This window comes from Cygnus olor, chromosome 2, assembly GCF_009769625.2.
Source record: "Cygnus olor isolate bCygOlo1 chromosome 2, bCygOlo1.pri.v2, whole genome shotgun sequence".
NCBI classification, from domain to species: Eukaryota; Metazoa; Chordata; class Aves; order Anseriformes; family Anatidae; genus Cygnus; species Cygnus olor.
Window position 1 is genome coordinate 132,496,064 of NC_049170.1, and position 20,800 is coordinate 132,516,863.

Consider the following 20,800-nt stretch of genomic DNA (forward strand, 5'->3'; position numbering starts at 1 on the left):
GGAACTGTTTGCAATGGGTGGATAGATAGCACAGGATGTCCCATTTTAGCCATCGCCTGTCCTCACACCAACCTGGTTCTCTGGGGAACAGAAAGCGACTTTCTGGCAAAGCAGTGCTTGACACTTCTGTTACTGAATGGTGTTAAGAATGGTAGCTTATATAACCCTATAGCCTCATTTCATTCCACCAGAATTTACTGAAAGAAGAGATGACTGAACAAAGCGATTTCGTACACTATTCAACCAGCGGCTCTTTCTGTGTGAAGCATTAATAGCTGTCATCTTTGTCCAAAAAAAAAAAAAAAAAAAAAAAAAAAAAAAAAAAACTTCCAATTACTACAGGGCTAAGAGAAAATCCAAATGCAGCTGAAAGCCCCAGAACCAAATTATTTTTAATACTATTATGGAAAAGGGAAATGTGTGACCCAGACCTTCATTTAATATTTTACTAACCATGAAAGTTAATTTGAGTTTGTGTTCAATTTTCAGGGAAGTTTCTTCTTTACAGCTGCACAATTTTGGCACAGAATTGAACAGAACTGAGAACTGTCTTCTCCTCTCTGCATTTTTCACATTTTATTGCTAGAGATGGGGAAAAGAGAGGAGATAACACGCAATTAATGTAACATATATAAAAAAAGCCTGTGATGTAAAAAATGTCATATGACTTCATTAAAATTCCTTCAGTATGCATCAGGGAGGATATTTATAGGACTGGCAAAGGAAAGAACATAAAGGAAATACAGTTCAGCTTTAGTTTTGCTGATGTTCATTTATGCTACAAATCACATGACTAGAGGCTTCTTTAAATTGCATCTACCTCTTGGTCTTTCTCTTTTGTCCCATATACTTTGGGCCATGTGGGGAAAAAAAAAAAAAAAAAAAAAAAAAAAAGTGCATTTCATTTTCTCTATACCCGTATCTATCTGGATATAGATTTTACATTCATAATGTGAATGCTTTCTCTTACCTTAACTTTAATTACTGTTTTGAAAAGTGTCCAGTTTTGTACAAAGTTGTGTCTTCTAGCACTTCAGTTAAAGATTGGTCTAACACAGAGCTAGTCTGGAAGTACACAATGATATCCTTTTCTAACCAACATATTAAGTCAAGAAACTGTGGGAGTTTTCAAGGAATGTCTCCTCGATCATTCACAGGAATGGGTGGAAGAGCATCTGATGAAACATGTTTTAGGAAATTAGCTGTTGGGCTACAAAGGCCTTTGCGTTTTCCTTAGTTCCAGGTCTTGGTTCCCGGTCTCTCTGACATGGAGCCCACACTCAGAACAATGTATGCAATACTCAGTTATAGATATCTGTGACCATTCTTTGTCACTTGGCCTTACCTTGAAAAGCAAAGTGGCCACATCTAAAGTGCCAATTAGCAATGGTCCCTAGTTCATTTCAAGTCTCTGCCTATGTCTAGAAATTGCACAAGAGAGTACTTTGTTGCCTCAGGCTAAAAGTCGTACCAGGAACCACTCTAACAATTCAATACAATAGATAACTAAGTTCTAGTGCCTGGGAACGGGAATATTTAATTTTATAGTAAACAAGCCTGAGAAATGAGTCCTGGACTTATAGGAGAAGGCCTGGAAGTCCCGGTTTTCATGTGTTGAGCTTGTGCCTGTTGAATCTGCTAGTTTACAACATTTGTTTTTGTGAGTCAAAGTGATAGATGGGCTTTGGCTACTTTTTTTTTTTTTTCCCCTACAAATAAAACTTTTTAAAGAATCTGAAGGACATTTATACTGAGGACTGAAATACTCCTAGTGTGTGAATACAACATTTTTGGTATCATTGCTTACACTTACAAAGCTTGTTTAAAGGTAGCTACACATTTGCCTTCAGGACTGAATTGTCAAATGGCTTAAGCAGAAAATCTGTGAGCAAAGCCTCAATGCTGGCTGATACAGCCTCTCCAAAAATGGAGGGTTTATGCACCATAGCCTTTTTGGTCATTACTATATAGCCTAGAGGAGGTAGGCAGTCAGTAGTAGGAAGGAGTGATAAGAGAAAGATAATCATGCTGTGCTGAGTTGCTCTTTCAGACCAATTTATGTAGCCCTGAATACAAGTACTCTTCTCTCTAAATGGCTTGCATTTTCTTTTCTTAAGTCTTTTTTTTTTTTTTTCTCTCATTAATTGCTAGGCATTTTCCAGTATAATTAGAAATAAAAACACTGTGTTTTAAATTAGATAATTCTGCAGATGACACAAAATTTTATGAAATGTAGTTCTGATGCCTTCACCTTTCCTATGCTAACAGGAACAAATAGATGCATTTCATTTAATATGGAAAGTAATCTTATTTGATTGTGAAAGCACATAAGGAGCAGACTGCTGCATCGCAATTGTTTGCTCAGTCACTTTCGTATTCATACTGATCCCTTAATATTTTGAATTTCAATGTTGAATTTATCTTAGTGTTGATCTGTAAGAGAACATTTATAGCATATGATGAGAGCAAATAATGTGAGTTCCCGCACTCCCCTACCCTCTATGTGCTTCATCAAGTTGCCTAGTTCATATTCCTGAAAAAGTGCAGTTGCTAATTTTACACCATAAGAAGTGATACCTCTCTGCATTCCTCAGGGTGGGATCATTAGTGCAGGTAAATCTCCATGCTGCAGCCAACAAATTTATTTGACACACGGTTTATGACCTACTGGATGTAAATGTCTGCTGCAAAACTAATGATGGATGAAGCAAGAGAACAAGTTATCTCACAAGATTTCCAGTTAGGCTAGAAATAATCTATCCTGTAAAATGTTGACAGATTCACTTCTAATCTTAGTTAGAAAATTGAGGTTGGAGTAGATAGTGCTGAAAAATAATGGGATGAAAATCTGTTCTAACTTTTCAAACCATTTCATACGTACATTCTTAACTTACTACAAGGTGCTTAGAGAGTTGCAGAGCTATTCAATCAGTTTCATATTAAGACAAAAATCCCATGTGTATGGCTTTACTATGAAATATTTCCTGTGTTAAAGGGAAATTCTGGCTATTACATTCTGTGTAACATAGTTCACTGTTTTCTGCTAATACCTTTAGAGATTTGTTTATGTGCCAGGGAATCTTAACTGATTCTGTGTTTTCTTATAATGATACCTTTCAACAGTATTTGACTAAAATAAAGTGAACACATAGCAAACAGACCAAGGTCTTCTATATGACACATCTTTGTTAAAAGTAGGTACAAGACCTGCAAATGTAGGTCTACAAGAATAATCATCTAGACAGTATTGATTTGTTCTGGAAGGATGTGAACATGTTTTGAAAGCCCTTTACTGTTCATATACCTAAGAATGGTGACCTGGGCTGTGGCTCTGAAAAAGAAGAGATGATAGACATGAAAAATATGTGAACATGAATCCCACAGCCTCAGGATTTTCACAAGAACAAATTATAATTCTACTTTTTTTTTTTTTCTTTTTCTTCTAAAATCTGACCTAGTAGGAGATGGTGAAAGTCAATAAAGCCAATGACCTTAAAACTGACATATTAAAAGAGTGGGGAAAGGTCTAATTATTGTAAAGGTCACAGGATAAAAAAAAAATAAAAATCATTCCAATTTTGTTATTCACAGGAGCCAATGGAAATGCAAAACACCTATCAAAATTCCACAGTCGTTTTCAACAAATGCTTGATGTTTACTTTGTTGGGTCAACATTAGTAGAATTTATATTCTTTTAAATAAAGAAATCATAGCTGAATGATTAACAACCATGGAAGAGTAAGATTAATATATATTTAATAAAGCACATGCTTAAAATTAAGAGCAGAGGAGCATTTCAACAAAGCATGAAAACTGTCTCCAATATTCATCCAAATTCAGAGAGATAAGTAAAACAAGAAATTTAATATTTTATGAAAAACTATGATTTAAAAGTACATTCTTAAAGAATACATTCTACAATACAGTGGAATGAAGGACAATCAGAATTAATTCCAAACTGCTTCTTATAGAGAAGATTTTACCAAAAAAAAAAAAAAATCAAATCAAAATTACAGAAAATAGGCCTATGCAAAGCAAAATTCATTTCATTTTCAACATTAAATAGGTGTTGTTTTATCTCAAAATATTGAATTTAAATGGAAAATATGTTTACAATTATTTTAATGCATGAAGCATGAAATTTCCAATGGAAAATTCTCTCCTTTCAAAAAATCTGATGAACCTATTTCAGTGTTTCTGCTTACTAAAAAAAGACAGGAACTTTCTTCCTACTTTGTCCAAAATAGTATCCATCAGTCTCAGGCTTTTGCTGCAGCTTTTGACATAGAAAATAATGTAAATAAAAATGTCTAGTCTTTTAGTATCACTACACTGTGTAGTGATACTTCTTCATTCAACTCAGCTTTCTACTTCACTTTTTCTTCTACTATTTTCAATTTCAGATTAAACACAGGCTTTACTTAGAACATGTACTTCCTCAAAAGTCTTGATCACTAGGTGATTCTATGGTAAATGGGATATATTTTTCTCTTACAGAAACTTAACACTGAAATATCTGCTGATTTCCTGATTTTGTTGAATGTCATCCTTTTGTCTGTTAGTGAAACCAAGCAGAGCTGTAGCTTCAGCATCACTCAAATGGCATGAAATTTGTTTTACTTTATCCATGAGATATGTTGTAAAGTTGACTGTACAACACTCAGTTTGGGTGCTTTTATTATAAGTTTATGTTTAGACTGACAACTTTCCAATCTCAGGCAAGGCATTCTCCACAGAAGGGCCTACCTGTGTTTCTTTCTCCATGGGTACCTGTTACTAGCATTCAAAATGAGTGATGTGCATTTCCTGGTGTGTTTCTGAGTATGGTTCAAACGAGGGGAAGAATTTGAGATCCAGCATGATTAATGTGTATATAAGCTTCATATATTTTTACATTCCAAGAATAAATACACGGGCATAATGTAAATTAAATTATGAAAAATAAATACATTTTTAAAAAAAAAAAGGAAGAAGAAAGAGAGAAAGGGAGAAAGAGAGAAAGAGAGAAAGGGAGAGAGAGAGAAAGGGAGGGGAGAGAGAGAGAGAAAGGGAGGGGAGAGAGAGAGAGAGGGAGAGAGATAGAGAGAAAGGGAGAAAGGGAGAGAGAAAAGGGGAAGAGAGAGAAAGAGAGGGAAAGAAAGAGAGAAAGGAAGGAAGGGATAAAGCGATAAAGTGAGGGAGGGAGAGAGAACAAGAGAGCAAAAAGAGAGGGAGGGGAGCGGGGAAGAGAAAGCGGCGGGAAAGAGAGGGAGAGAGGGAGAGAGAGACAGAAAGGGGGAGAGGAGAGAGAGAGGGAGAGAGAGAGAAAGGAAGGGAAAGAGAGGGAGAGAGAGAGAAAGGAAGGGAAAGAGAAAGGGAGAGAGAAGAATGGAAGGAAGGAAAGAAGGAAGGAAGGAAGTAAGGAAGGAAGGAAGGAAGGAAGGAAGGAAGGAAGGAAGGAAGGGAAAAAGAAAGAGAGAAAGAAAGAAAGAAAGAAAGAGAAAGAAAGAAAGAAAGAAAGAAAGAAAGAAAGAAAGAAAGAAAGAAAGAAAGAAAGAAAGAAAAAAAGAAAGAAAGAAAGAAAGAAAGAAAGAAAGAAAGAAAGAAAGAAAGAAAGAAAGAAAGAAAGAAAGAAAAAGGTTTCACAAGATTTCTGATGTTGTTGAGAATTATGAGTACTTAGATAAGATGTGGTATCTGCAAGAACAGATTTTCTGTTGCCCCATAACAATTTTAAAGATAGTTTGCTTCAACACTGAGAATAATAAAAAGGATGCATTTGGGTTAGGAAAACATACCCTTTTCTTTGCTTTTGAAAACTCTTTTGGAGTAGATAGTGAAGGCTCAGTTAAAGATCCATCTACTGTTTGCAAGATCTTAAAGAGCAAGTCTTTAAAACTACTGCAGACCTTCGCAACAGTATTTGACCTGAGTTTGTCATTTGTCTCTACATCTAAATTGCCATTCAAGTTTGTGCAGTAGAAATATATTATTGTTTTCAGCTTCGTGAATGAAAATTCCTGTGTTTTTTGTTTTTGTTTTTGTTTTTTTAAAGGTCATTTTTTCTCTCTGGTACCAATAAATGGCATTTTGCCTAAAATCCTTAAGCATTACAGTAAGAACTTTTAGGAAAACTTTATAGCATCAATTTAAAAGTGGTTAAAAACTAGATCAGTGCTTTATATATGCTGTCCATTTTCACTGCCTATTGCTCATTTTCAGTGTCTTGAAGTTGCCTTTGCAAAAACTCTCTAAGTTCCAAACTTTTAGCTTATGAGTTTAAAATGTTTGCTTTCAGATATCAACATGGCAGGAGAACCAAAACCATACAGACCAAAACCTGGCAACAAGCGGCCACTTTCAGCACTTTACAGGTAAGTTAGATTTCATCTTAACTTACTACAAAACAAATTTATTCAAAAAACTATGGTAACCTGCAATGTTTCGTTTTGTTTTCCAAAAATATCCAGCAATGTCACTGTGTAGCACATGAGCTAGACAAATGATTTTTCCCCATTTATGGTTTGACATTCATATGAAATATAATCAAGCTCTTGTACACACCAAAAGTTTCTGAATGTGAGTAAAAGAGCCAGGAGAGAAGTGTCTGACACTGTGTTTATCTACAGAATGCATCCAGAGCCATGCTCTAACTTTCAGAGATAAAGACTGTCTGTATGATGTTCATAACAGAAAAAAAAAAATGACACCAGCTAGGAATAAGCCCTGCAGATAAAATCCTTGATCAATTCTTATATGAAATGATCACCATATGCAAATAATGCACCTCTTTTTGTTGGGGAAAAACAACAGCAAAAACAGAACTTCTATTTCCTGAAAAACAAACCAAACAAACAAACAAACAAAAAAAACACTTGGATGTCTAAATTTTAAAGCACACATTCAGAAGAATAGATAAAATAATCAGTCATATCAGAATTTTATTTCTTAGTGAAAATACCTTCCACTTCATGGAGGCCAAAAATCTGGTCTCTTCATCCCCAGTATTCACTCCATAGATGTTTGTCAATGCAAGAACTATCCAGAAGAAGGAGCTGCAGCTTTAAACTGTAAGTATTATACATAGAGTATTAATATATTAAAATGCTATTTGAAAAGATATTTTACAGTGACAGTCCTTTAGGATGAAGTAGCAGAATGCAGTCACCTTGCACAGGTTTTGTTCTAGGGACAGTGATGTCATCAGCATTGTGCACAGTTAACATTCAGTGCTGTAAGACCACACCCAAGTGTTGAGTCTAAAATTCAAGCTTTGAATTTTAAAATGTGATGTATTATAAAAATATGTATACATTGTATTTATTTGTGTATGCACTGGTAATACAATTTTTCTTTCCCCGTCTCTACTTTTTCTGAAGGGAAAGTGGCAGCAATGGAGAACAGAAGACTTTAGCCCCATATAAAAATGCAGCATTTTACAAAGTTATAATGATGTACACAATAAAATTATAAATCTGTCATTTACAAAACCTACTGACAAAAAAGGCCAGTGTGGTGATTTGTGAACTGTTTATTAATGTCTCCACTTCTGCAACTACAATCAATAATTTATTTTGCTCCTTTAAATATATATATACGCATATATATATCAGAGCTATTTCAATTTTGAATACTTTATGCTTTATTGCCTGATTATGGCCTAGTTCTTGTGACTTTGTATTTGCAGGATTCAGTGAAATGGCTCATGATTTCAGAGCAAAAGAACTGGTTTCTCATTGATTTGTATGTAAAGGGTGCGAATCAATATCTAACAAGACTAGAGTTCATCCTTAGGTGTTCGGGACAACACTGATAGATATGCAAAACCCCTGAGTGTCTTTCTTCTATTCCCAGATGCCTTTTTCATGCATCTACAAACCTGAAGAAACACCTACTTTATTTTTTTTTAATAAAAATCAATTAGTTAAACATTGTTAGGGTGATTGACAGATAGACATGCATACATGCACTGCTGCTCACTAAACCCCATTTCCCTTAAAAGTACTATAGAGTCCACACTCCAGATCCATGAGAGGAGTTAGGGCTGATTTCTACTCTGGTTGAAATGCAAATACACAGGCTCTGAGAATGGCAACTCAGCAGTGAAATCAGAGACTCTTGAGCCTGGCCTGGTCTGAAAGCATCAGATGGAAATTCAAGAGTGTCTCTCAGAATGAGACAGGAACAAGCATTTTAGATCTGAGTCTGTGTGAAGTTTTAGCACATAGCTGCCCTTCGCAGAAGTGATAGGAATATTACTTTTGGAGAAGAGAACCTCTGCTTTATCATTACTCTCAACTGCAACCTGTTAATCCCTGTAGGTGTTACTAGTAGCCATGGGATTACTGTGTTGCTGTGTGAATATTTCAAAAGATTTTTAAAGATTTTCTGTGGTTTCTGGCATTTATATCCACTTCCACATGTGAGCTTCTGAATAGTTTCTCATAAATACTTGTTCTACAGACAAGACAGAGGTACGTTACCTGTGGAAAATTCTGAGGGAACTTTAAAGAGAAAAAAAAGATTTTAGGTTGTGTTCTTTCATGGATCTATCACAGACTATTTCTCTAGAAGATTACAAAAGGCTTTTTTTGAGCAACTGACAGAAGCCTTCATCTGAAGGTAGCAGAGAAGTTTCATTATCCCTGTATCTGTTGGCATAATAATAAGTGAGGAGATCAATGGCTTATAAAGTTATTGACAAAGTTAACGTTTACTAATGTCAAAACATTATACTAGACCTGGCTGGGATGGATTTAACTTTCTTCAAGGGATCCCCTATGCTGCTGTGTTTTCAATTCATGACTAAAACACATCAATGTTTTGGCTATTGCTGCACAGTATATGCACAGCATCAAGGTTTTCTCTTTTTTCCACTCCGCCCATGCAGTGAACGGGCTGGGGGTGGGAAATATGTTGGGAGGGAACACAGTTAGGACAACGGGCCCGAAATAGCCAAAGGGATATTCATGTCAAAGGCATGTCATGTCATGCCCCAAAATAAAAAGTAGGGAGGTATGTCTTCCAATGTAGCCATTGTTTGGATGATTAGCCAACTGGATGCTTGGGCATCAATCTGCTTGTGGGAGGTGAAAAGTCATTGCTTTTGCATTACTCGTTTTTTCCTCTTCTTCCTTACCATATTATACTGCATTTATCTCAGCCCATGAGATTTCTTTGCTTTTACTCTTCCTATTCTCCCCCATCCCCTTTGGGGGGGATGGGGGGCAGGGAGAGGGTGGAGGGCAATGGAAGGGGAGTGAGATACTGACTGTGGTTGCTTAGATGCTGGCTAGGGTCAACCCACAACAAACAGAGAAATTTAGGAGGGAGAGATGTTACTTTAGATTTGATACCGACTACAACAGTCATTGGTTAAAAATTCACAAAATATTCATTGTGAGAATGTGAGGACTGTGAGAAGTAGAAAAAGGGTAATGGATTTCAAAAAAGACAGACTTCAATGAACTCAAAGGAGCTGATAAGTAGGATATCTTGGAAAGAAATTTTAGAATCACAGAATTGTAGGGGTTGGAAGGGACCTCAAGAGATCATCGGGTCCAACCCTCCTGCCAAAGCAGGTTCCCTGGAGCAGGTTGCCCAGGTAGGCATCCAGACGGGCCTTGAATATCTCCAGAGAAGGAGACTCCACAGCCTCCCTGGGCAGCCTGTTCCGGTGTTCCATCACCCTCACCATGAAGAAGTTCCTTTGCATATTGGTTCAGAACTTCCCGTGATCTGTGTTGTGGCCATTGCACCTTGTTCTGTCCCCACAAACCACTGAAGAGGTTAGCCAAATCCCTCTGTCTCCCAAACATAAGGTATTTATAAACATTAATAAGATCCCCTCTCAGTCTTCTCTTCTCAAGGCTGAACAGACCCAGGTCTCTCAGCCTTTCCTCATAGGGAAGATGCTCCAAGCCCTGTATCATCTTCGTGGTCCTCCTCTGGACTCTTTCCAGGAGATCCCTGTCTTTTTTGTACCTGGAACAAACGGAATGCATAAAAATTGCATATACTGTGCTTAAGATAGAACAACAACAACAACAACAAAAATCTCCTGAGACAGAAAGAGTAGAATAAAGAACAATATGGCAACATTAAGATTTTTTAACATCCTGAAAAGTGAAAAGGAATTGCACAAAATGTGGAAACAAAACCATATGACTAAATATGGGTAGAAAAGAACAGCAAAATCATCCATCAGGAAACCAGAAAGGCTAAGGCACATAACAGTATAAGTGGCAAGAAAAAGATTGTTAGAGTAACTTCCTCTACTTTTTTATAATTCTGTTTCTTTTTACCATGCTTCAGAAAAGGGTAGCAAATGATATAGAAAATTAGATGATGTATAAAAGGTTTCTTCTGCATTAGCAAAAGAGGTTAGTTGACCAGCTATTTAAGAAAATCAATTTTATCCAGAGGGATGGAATAAAAGAAGTGGCTAACCAGTATGTGAATGTAAATTCAATGAAATGTTAGGATGAAATTCACCCTAGAGCATTTAAAGAACTGGCTGAATCTGTGTGTGAACAATTACTAATTGCTTTCAAAAGTTTACGGAGGTCACACAAAGTCGAAAAGCAGTGGGTATGGGCAGGCACATGCTTCTTTTTAAGAAGAGGAGAAAACAGAAAATTATCACACCTTCACATAATGGTTAAGGTTGAAAGGAGCAGCCCAGCTTTGATTCCCAGAAATGTCCTAGAAAAAAAAAAAAAAAAAAAAAAAAAAAAAAGTTAATTTATCAACATCTATAGGATAGTAAGTTGGTGAAAAAAAATCGTCATAGAATTATGAGGAGTAAATGATGTTGAATGAATATAATTTCCTTCTTTAACGAGACATCTGATTTAGTGGGCAAAAAGGAAACAGTAGATGTGCTATACTGTTATTTAAAGAAGCTTTGGCACTGACCTTATGTGCTGTTTTCATAAGCATGTTCAAGAAACATGGACAGAAGAAACTTCTTACGCTAGACATCCAACAGGTTGGAAAAAGAGTGACTGTGTACAACATAGTATTAAGGGTAACAACTGTTGTTTGTTCAGTCTCCTTTGTTACAGATTTTTAAAGAGTATTTTTAGATGTTGAAGATATATTGAAGAACAATTTTAAGGTCGGCAAGCATCAGTACTTCACAGGGTTTCATGATTTTATTTATTAAGTGTTTCAGGGTTCAAACACATTCAAAGTACTCTGTGCCTCTGATGAGAAATCTGCATTACATTTATAGCAGAATATGTTGCATGAATAATTAATACAGAGCAACCAATCATAGAACCATAGAATATCCCTAGTTGGAAGAGATCCATGAGGATCACCAAGGCCAGCTCCCAGGTCTGCACAGAATCACCCAAAAACCAATTCATATGTCTGAGAGAGTTGTCCAAATACATCTTGAACTTTGGAAGGTTTGGTGCTGTGACCACTTCCTTGGAGAGGCTGTTCCAATGCCCAACCACCCCCTTGGTGAAGAACCTTTTCCTAACATCCAGTCTAAAGCAGCTCATGCCGTTTCCTAAGGTCCTATCACTGGTCACCGGAGAGAAGAGATCAGCACCTGCCCTTCCGCTCCCCTCATCAGGAAGCTGCAGGGCGCCATGAGGCCTCCTCTCAGTCTCCTCTTCTCTGGGCTGAACAAACCAAGTGAACTCAGCTGCTCCTTATCTATCTTCCCCTCCAGACCCTTCACTATCTCTTTAGCCCTTCTCTGGACACTCTAATATTTTTATGTCCTTCTTATGTTGTGGTGCCTCAAACTGCACACAGTATGCGAGGTGAGGCCACACCTGTGCAGAGCAGAGTGGGACAATCCCTTCCATCAACCTGCTAGCAATGCCATGCTTTATGCATCCCGGGGTATAGTTGGCCCTTCTGTCTGTCAGGGCACTCTGTTGACTCATATTCAACTTGCTGTCAAACATTGTTTTTCAAGTTTTTTTCAATAACTCCCAGAATAAACTTCTCCATAATTTTACTAGGCACTGAAGTGAGACCAACTGGCCTGTAATTACCAGGGTCTTCTTTGCTTCCCTACCCGAAAATCGGAAAAATGTTTGCCAGCATCCAGTTGACAGAGACCTCTCCAGATTCCCAATACTGCTGAAAAATAATTGATAGAGATCTAACAAGGACATCAGCCTGCTCTTTGAGTACCCTGGGATGAATCCCATCAGGCCCTATAGACTTAGACACATCCAGCTGGAGCAGCACATCCTACACAAGTCTGGAGTTGGCTGGAAGTTTATCATTTCCCTGATCACAGTCCTCCAACTCATGGTTCTGGGGTCCCAGGGCCCATCATCAGTGTTAATGACAGAGGCAAAGAAGGCATTAAACATCTTTTTTTTTGTCTACATCCATATTTGTGAGGTGACTGTGCACATCAAGTAATGAACCAATGTTATCTCTGGTCCTTCTTTTGCTGTTGGAATATTTTTTTTAAACCCTTTTTATTGTCTCCCACAATATTGGCTAGTTTTGACTATAATCTGAACTTTGGCTGCATGAATTACCTCCCTACAATGGCAAACAGCATCTCTGTAGTCGTACCATGTCACCTGACCTTGCTTCCACTGTCCATACACTTTCCTTTTCCACTTAGGCTCCAGAATAAAATCCCTGCTCAGCCAAGTCAGCCTTTTGCTCCATTTGCTTGACTTCTGACACTTTGGAGTAGCCTACTCCTGTGCTCTTAAGAGGTGGTACTTAAAAGTGAACAGCATTGATGGATCCAAATGCTTTCAAAAGCAGAATCCCAGGGGACCTTACTAACTAGTTCCCTGAGCAACCCGAAGATTTGTCTCCCCTTAGTCAGGGTCAAACTTTTTCTGGCAGTTTTCCTTCTATCACCAAAGATTCTAAACTCAACTACTTCACGGTCACTGTGGCCAAGATGTCTGCCTATCACTGCTTCACCCACAAGACCCTCTCTATTCACAAGCAACAAACCTAGAAGGGAACCTTTCCTAGACATCTGTCTACCAAGAGCCTTTCACCTGTACCAAGAAGTTATCATCAATGTGCTTTAGGAATTTCCTAGATGTCTTTGTATCAGCTGTGTGGTATTCCCAGTTGTGTGATGCCCTATAATGTGTTATACAATACAACTTGTTTAAGTATCTGGGTCATTAGATCCACTTCTGTTAGGAATGGTATCAGAAAACTTCATTGTGCCTCAGTTCAGGAACTAAATTCTCATTTTATCCTTTCTAGTTTTATAATTTGTGTGGGAATAATTTAATTCAGTCTCACCTATGTAAACTTTAACATGAGCCTAAATGTCAGACACACTTTTTTTTTACCTATTGGGATAATTAGATTCAAGACAGATAAGTGTATATCATTTCTTCTTTGACTTATACATAAGCTCATTCATATACCCAAACTCTTCGTTCTTTCTTATTTCACTTATACTTCTTTTTACATCTATTTGATGCTAGCATTCCTCACATACACACACACACACACACACACACACACACACACACAGAGGACAAAATTAAGAGTGATACTTAGAATTTAAAAGACATCATGGACCTAATAAAGTCAGCAGAAAGTTTTGCAATTCACTTCAGTTGGACTAGAATTTACTTCCACATCTTCTCTCTTAAATGTAATTTAAAAACCTAGCTCCTATCAGCTGAAGATCCCATTGATCACAACCTTTGACTTCTAGAATGCAGACTTGGCCTGCTTGGAACAATCCCATGAGAGTCCCAACATGAGGAGGGGTCCAGGAGAGCTGCCTGATTTCTGAGGATCACCTCCTTCAAATTGGTTCATCCTGACAAACTGGAAATCAAGAAAAGTTGGCAGGTGGTCTGCATGGACAAGCAAGAAACTGCTGAATTAAAACATATAAAAAGAGGCATACAATAGGTGGAAGTAGCAACAGGTGATGTGGGAGGTGTACAGAGATGCTGTCCAGGCCTGCAGGGATGTGATCAGAGCACTGTGGGGGCAGGCCAATGTTATTGTTCACCGATACTTGGAAAAGAGAAAAATGTGAGTTTTGCTTCAAAAAGTGTTTAAACACATTATTAGTGTTAAGCATACTCTCTGAAAAACTACAAATATGCTTAAGGTAGTGCTCAGGGATCTGATTAAGTCTAATATAATTGTTAGCATCATTCCTCCTGATTTGCAATGCTGTTCAGTACTTGAGGGGGAACCGAAACCCCAGAAGGATCAAAATTGTGAGTTTCCTTTTTTTAGCACAACGCTTCTGCAGAAAACCAGAAGCTTGACAAATCTGCATCTTAAAATTATTTTACAGTATGTTATTTGGGTCTACCCTTAAGCAGAAGTTAATTTTACTAGCTAATCTTCGTGTCTTTGAAACACAAAGTGAAGATTAAAGGTGCTGACACATATATCAGTGTTTGGAAGATTTCTTTTATTTTTTTTTTCATGATAAAATAAAGGACGAGACTATGTCTTTTTAATTTACTGGTGTTTTGGTCAGTAGTTCACTAAGGCAGTTCTGTGTCAGCATATGAAAGTACATATACTGTTGTTTTTATATATATATATATATATATGCCCCAATATACCAATATTGAATTAAACACAAATAATCTAATAGACTAGTACTCCATTTCTCTACATCATAAAATAATTTTTAAACTATTTTTCATTTCAATCCACCACCATGTTTTACAAGTTGTTAAATATATGGTCTGAAAGCTTTAGCAGCATGAAAATGTGTATGGCTGCTGCAGGCCCTGGTGTGTGAGATGAGAGGTGGGACTTGCTGGAGACTGTGCAAGGCACAGGGAGCCATATCTACTGTGATGTTACCAGTACTGTTGGGAAGGAATTAGGAGCAAACTGTCCCAAATATCATCCAAGTCTGCTTGTTGAGAAAACTAATTTGTGTGCCCCAAACAACCCCCACAAGGAGTGAATTAATGTAAGGAAGCAGGGGACTAGGATTTGGAACTTAATTGGGAAAGTGAGTTACTCAGCACTGCAGCGGTGTCTGTTCACTCACCTTGCTCAACACCATTTAATATTCTAGGTGACCAACAAAGATTTCAAATACTTATTTAGCTGAGAATATATAGAGTCATTCTACATTACATGTTCCCCCTCCTCATGTGAGTTATTTTCACCTGTGACACAGGTAAGCTTCCTTATAAAGCCAGATAAGCAAAACTGGTTTTGCTTCAGAACCACATCTTGAAGGCCCAGTAAGGAATTATTACAGCCCCGCTCCTTCCGGTATTCCCATTGCTGGCTGGGCATGAAGCCTTTGAGCCTGGGATCTATCAAGCTGAGGCATGCCCTGAAGTGAGACAAATAGTAGTTGATGGATTAACAAAACCATGAAATACCAAGTGAGATTGTCTCATGTTGCCTCAGCTGGCCTGACCTCCACCCTGTTCTGGTTGGCTTCCCATGGCACTACCCATCTGTTGTAGCAATGGCGAAGGTGTCCCTGGAGGGCAAGCACTTTCTATGCTGTTCTCTGAAGTTTCAGGCTTATGGTTCAGCTCCCTCTGAGTGGTATTAAATTGCACAGTTATTTCACATTCCCAATCACTTCTCTATGTAATGCAATTGAAATGTATATTCAGCATGTATAATTTCACATGCCACTAATTAGTCATATAAAACAACCTTTACAATTTCATAAGTCTTGTGGCCTCTGGAGGAAATTATTCAAAAAATTCAGAAGTCTAATATTACTATACTGAAAAGAGATAGCTTTTTATTTACAGGATAAGATTATGTTCATATATTAAAGTTTGGGTGTTTTTTTGTTGTTGTTTTGTTTTGTTTTGTTTTGTTTTTTGACACAAATACTTTGTCATTTTCCTGAGCACATTTTACTTTTATGATGGCTCTCACAAAACTGATTGGATTATGCTACACATCTTTCACTTTCTTTCATTTTGCATCTTTATTTCATAGTGAAGGCTTAAAAAATTGTTTACAGTCTTTCCCTACTTGTGCTACACTTCTTAGATTCGTATTAAGATATTGTTTATAGATTTTGGTGTGACTTGGTATGCCTCTCAATCCATGCAGTCATTATTTTGAGTTGTTGTCCTGAGGACTCCCAGGCATACTTTGTTTCAGGAAAAAGTGTGAAGGACACAGTGATGGGCAACCTGATAATTTCTTCCAGGTTAGGAGGCTTCTTGAGATCATTCCTTCCCTTTGAAAACATAACATAAACTCAAACAAGCACTGCTATTCTATTTGAGTACTGCAGTATTTTGCATAATCCATGCTGTAGCATTGTCAGTATATTAGCATTGTCAGTATATTAGCAATATGCTGTAACCTACTGTCATATAACAAAAATAATTGCAGGCATAAGGACTTTTCTTGATTGAATATTGTTCTAGTTTTCTTATAACATTCTTCTTTATTCCTTCTTTCTCTTATTGCATTTGTGCATTCACTTTTATTGTTGGCCTACAAGAACCTAGAGCCATAGTCCAACCAACATAAAAAAAAAAAAATCAATTATTTTCTGATACATTACACTTAAATTACAATGTGATTATGCCCACTTAAATTACCATGTGATTATGCCTTTCTTTTTTTTTCATACTGAATAAAAAAAAATATATATGCTTATGGAACCTAATCTTATGATGAATGCATCATATTCAGATTGCATAATTTGATATTTCTTTTGAATAAAAGCAAAGTACTTCATTTTTACAGAAATGTATTTTCTTTGTGCCTTTGATTGCCTTCGTTCATGAAATAAGCTATTTTATTTCAGTGCAATGGGATAAATCTAAGATGACTGTTGCTCTACAGTTCTTCCAAAAACAAAGACCTGTCTTCCATAAAAAAAACAGCTCTAGTCATGTTTAAACCAAGATAATTTTAAGTCCTATAAAATATAGTTTACTTTCATTTCTTCAAATAGTGTCCTCAATGATCACATTTGAAGCGTTCAGTGCTTTAGAGGAAAAAAAAAAAAAAAAAAAAAAAACAACGAGAGAGAGATCATTTAGTCTCAAATTTTCACTTAAAATTCATGACAAAATTTAGTGCAATTTTTGCCTGTGTCAAGAACTTAAGTAGCATTCTCAATTATATTAAAAGCATTAGAGGAGGACGCATGTACAAAGCTACAGCAGTTCCAGTGATTTCATTTGGTATGAATTTTTGATTATTTTCAAAGAAAAAGCCCTGTGTCAAATAGCTGTTATAAAAATTAAGAAAAAAAAAAATCTCTACTAATGAAAGGCAACACATGCATTTGTCAATGATGTCAGTGTAACTGCAGTCAGTCCACTTCCACAGTTGTTGAAAGAACAAATCCATATGCTCAGAGGGGTTGGGAGAACCAGCCAGGGACAAAAGTTTGCCCTTTTACATGATCCGGAACATGAACGTGAAACACCCAATAACTTTACTGAGGTGAAAACAGGAGGATCCTTAGTAACACCCAGGAAAACCTTCATTTCTGAAGACAAATCACAGATAGAGAGAAAGATCAAGAGATCTAAATATATCAAATGCACTTGTCATCTTGATTTGTTCATTCAGTCATACTATTTCTAATCTGTGTGATAGTTTCAATAACAAAAAGGACCAGACTTTTTTTTTCTTCCCCTTCACTATTTTAAATATTACTTACTCCATTTTAGAAACTATCCTTAGTGACTGGGGGAAGATGTCAGTATATATCTTCACTTACCAGTATATCCTTAATCTTAAATTGTTCTCACTTTTCTTTGTATTCATTTTCACCAGAAATTCTAAATATGGTCTTGACTTCAAGGATGGTCCTGCATAGACAGTAAGACTAGCAATTTCTTTTCTTCCTGTCTCCCCTCAAATTATTCTTTAGACTTCAACATTTTTTTTTTTACAATTTATTTTTTCTTTTTCTTAAAAGGAAACAATGACACCAGTTTACACATATCTGCAGAGGATGTGCCTCCTGTTTTCCTATTTTGGTACTTGTCCTCTTGCAGAAAATGATATATGGTATCACATGGCTGATGTTGTTTTCTTCCACAAAAGCCCAGACACCATAATCACACTCATACTCAGAGTTCAGCAAGTTTGGAGAAGAATACCCAGTTCTCTTATTATTGCTTTTTTTCTGGTCTTTAATCTTCTTTCATGCTTTTTTTTATCTCCTATGAAACCTGAAGCAGTATATCTTAGCAAAAGTAACTAACTGTAAAATCATCTTATTTTTTTAATGTTTTTCTCACTGTTTACACCTAAGTGGAACAGAAAATATATTCACTACTTTTTGATGGCATTGAGAATTACTAAGACTCTTTTCTTATCCAAGAATTTGTGTTAAGAAAAAAATTTAAAAAATGTGGCTTATAACTCAAAAAGTAAATGCCTGAAAGATCCAGACCACTGATGGTTTTGCCTGCAGGCAAACAGAATCAGTACATTTAGTCATCCATTCTGTTTAAATCTTGTCAGTTTGAGCCTAGTTCCTATCACTTATTGTATGTGAGATTTCCACCCTTTAATACTTTACGGCTTCTTACATTCGATTTAAGAAATAATCAGAATTTGGATTCATTGCATACTAGCAGAAAATACAATGCCTTCTGTAGATACTCAGCTGTGTTTCTATTAGCTTAAAAGATAAATAAATAAATAAAATTAAAAAAAGGTACCTACATCAGGAAAAGAAAAATCAGAAACAGACACAGACACCATGGCCATTTTCCCACATTCAAGTTTTGGTAAGGCAGATATCATAAAAATAGTATCTGTTTTTGCAACCACTGTTGTTTGGTAACTGTCTTAATAACATTATAGAGGACTTAAAAAAAAGAGACAGGGTTTATGAAACAGAACAGAGAGGACCTTTGCTAACATGGCATGACATGAAGAGCAGGATTCTTCATTTTTAAGGATTTAGTAAATTGGTGCAGTATTGGTGCAGTAATCAGAGATGCACGGGAAGGCTGTACTTCTGAGCACCATTTTGTAGGCTCTTGATTAGGCATTGGTTCTCATGTAATGTAACAGCTCTAATTGTATAGAATTGTATATGCAATTCAGTCTGGGAGATGCTAATGTACTGAAAGAGCATAGTTTAGGTGGCTTGCAAACAGCAATAGAAATATGACGCTGGATTAGAGATTCAGCTTTCTGTGAATATATAAGGAAGGTTGGAAAACGAGAGGCTGCATTTTAGTCTTATGAATGATATTAGAAAAGAGAAAAGAGATTTAAAGTTTGCTTATTTTAAGAGAATAAGATTACAAATAGCATAAAAGGCTATGCTGTGTTCAGCACAGAGGGACAATAGCAACATATATTAATATTCAGTGTGTTATTAGCAGTGAAATTATATCACAAGTTTATTTTTGATGAATGTGCCAGTCATGGAGTAGTCTGTTTGAAAGCATGTTATCTAGCTTGCCAGAACTCATATTTAGGTACAGCAGACGGTACATAATTCCAAATGAAATTTTATTTTTTAAGGAATATGTTACAAATTGCATGCTTTATTGGTAGATTATGGTTGCTGTTTTTCCAAGAAGTTTTGAAAAAAGCACTGGCTATTTTACTGAAAAGTAACAAGTGTATTCATAAATGTGAGAGAATTCATTATGAGTTGTAATCAATGAGCAATTTATAATATCTACTGACAGAAAAATGTATGTTGCATTTTTCAGCCTTGCAAGAGTGATATTACTCTAGGAAACAGCATGACAAACATGAATCATACACTGTCAGAGCAGTCCCCTTCCAGTAACTACTTTCAAGTGTTAGTAGTGTCATTGAGGGAAAAGGAGATTAAACCTCTACCCTTGGGATCCTCAAAGGCAATGCCTACATTAACCTTCATCTATTTGTGACTACAAATAGCCATGCAGTAAAGTAGTATTGATTGCATGCATTAGATCAGTCAACACTGCTTTGTTCAGCCCACCCTGATGAACTCATTCCTGATGTTTTTAGACCTGAACTTACTGACTTGAATGTTCTTACTCTGATTCAGAGCAGAAGAGGGTTAGGTGACATCAGCTTCATGCAAAGACTGATTAAAGCTGTCAGAAAGAGGACTCTAAGGTAGAAAGTTAAGTATACCACTACTTTTTTTTTTTCCAAAATTCTTTCTTTTGTTGGAAGCATAGATTTTTGCAAAATGTAGCAACTATTAGCATATCACAAGAAAAAGTAAATTAAAATTGACAGCAGTGGCATGGAGTTACTTTCATTCTCCAGAGTTTGTTTCCTTTGCTGACTTGAACAAAGGTACCAAACTGAGCTTGTTTTCAGCTGGGGAAGGCGATCAGGGTCATGAGGGTTCTTACCTGAAGGAAAATTAGTTCTTATTGCAAGAATCTTCATTTCTTCGTGACAGGCAAAATCATACAGATGAGATATACAGGGTAATTTAAACTTAGGTTACTTATTCTTTCTTCAAGGTCTTTTCTCAGATCTTCAGGAGACTTGTCTTGTGTGTTGTGGGAAGAAACTGTAGTCCATAATTACCTAACAAGGCCATCATATGCAGAATCAGAATTTGTTTCCCCCAAGTCACACCATAGTTTTTCTCAGACTCACTAATATTTATCTCAGTTACAAGAAGCCATACTGTAGTTCAAGTTGGCTTTGCAGTTTGTGGGGTCATAGAGGAAAATACACTAAATTCAGGTGCAAAATATATTCAGTTGTTGAAACGCTATTAGACGGATATGATAATCCTTTTTAGTTCTAGCTCCCTGAAAATATTACACCATTACAGGACTTTCAGAAGAATTGGAGCTTTTGTGTTTTCCTCTCTTCTTACTGCCTACAATTTAGGTCAAACATTAATAAGAATTTTTGGAAGCTACTTCATTATGTTTCTTCT

At 36.5% G+C, this 20,800-nt stretch overlaps 1 protein-coding gene across 1 annotated transcript in view; it reads left to right on the forward strand.

Annotated features, from left to right (window-relative positions):
• RALYL (RALY RNA binding protein like) overlaps positions 1 to 20,800 on the forward strand; it is a 460,877-nt gene that overhangs the window by 370,564 nt on the left and 69,513 nt on the right. The window contains 1 exon segment of the mRNA XM_040546189.1: positions 6,278 to 6,353. Coding sequence (XP_040402123.1) covers positions 6,278 to 6,353 — 76 coding nt within the window.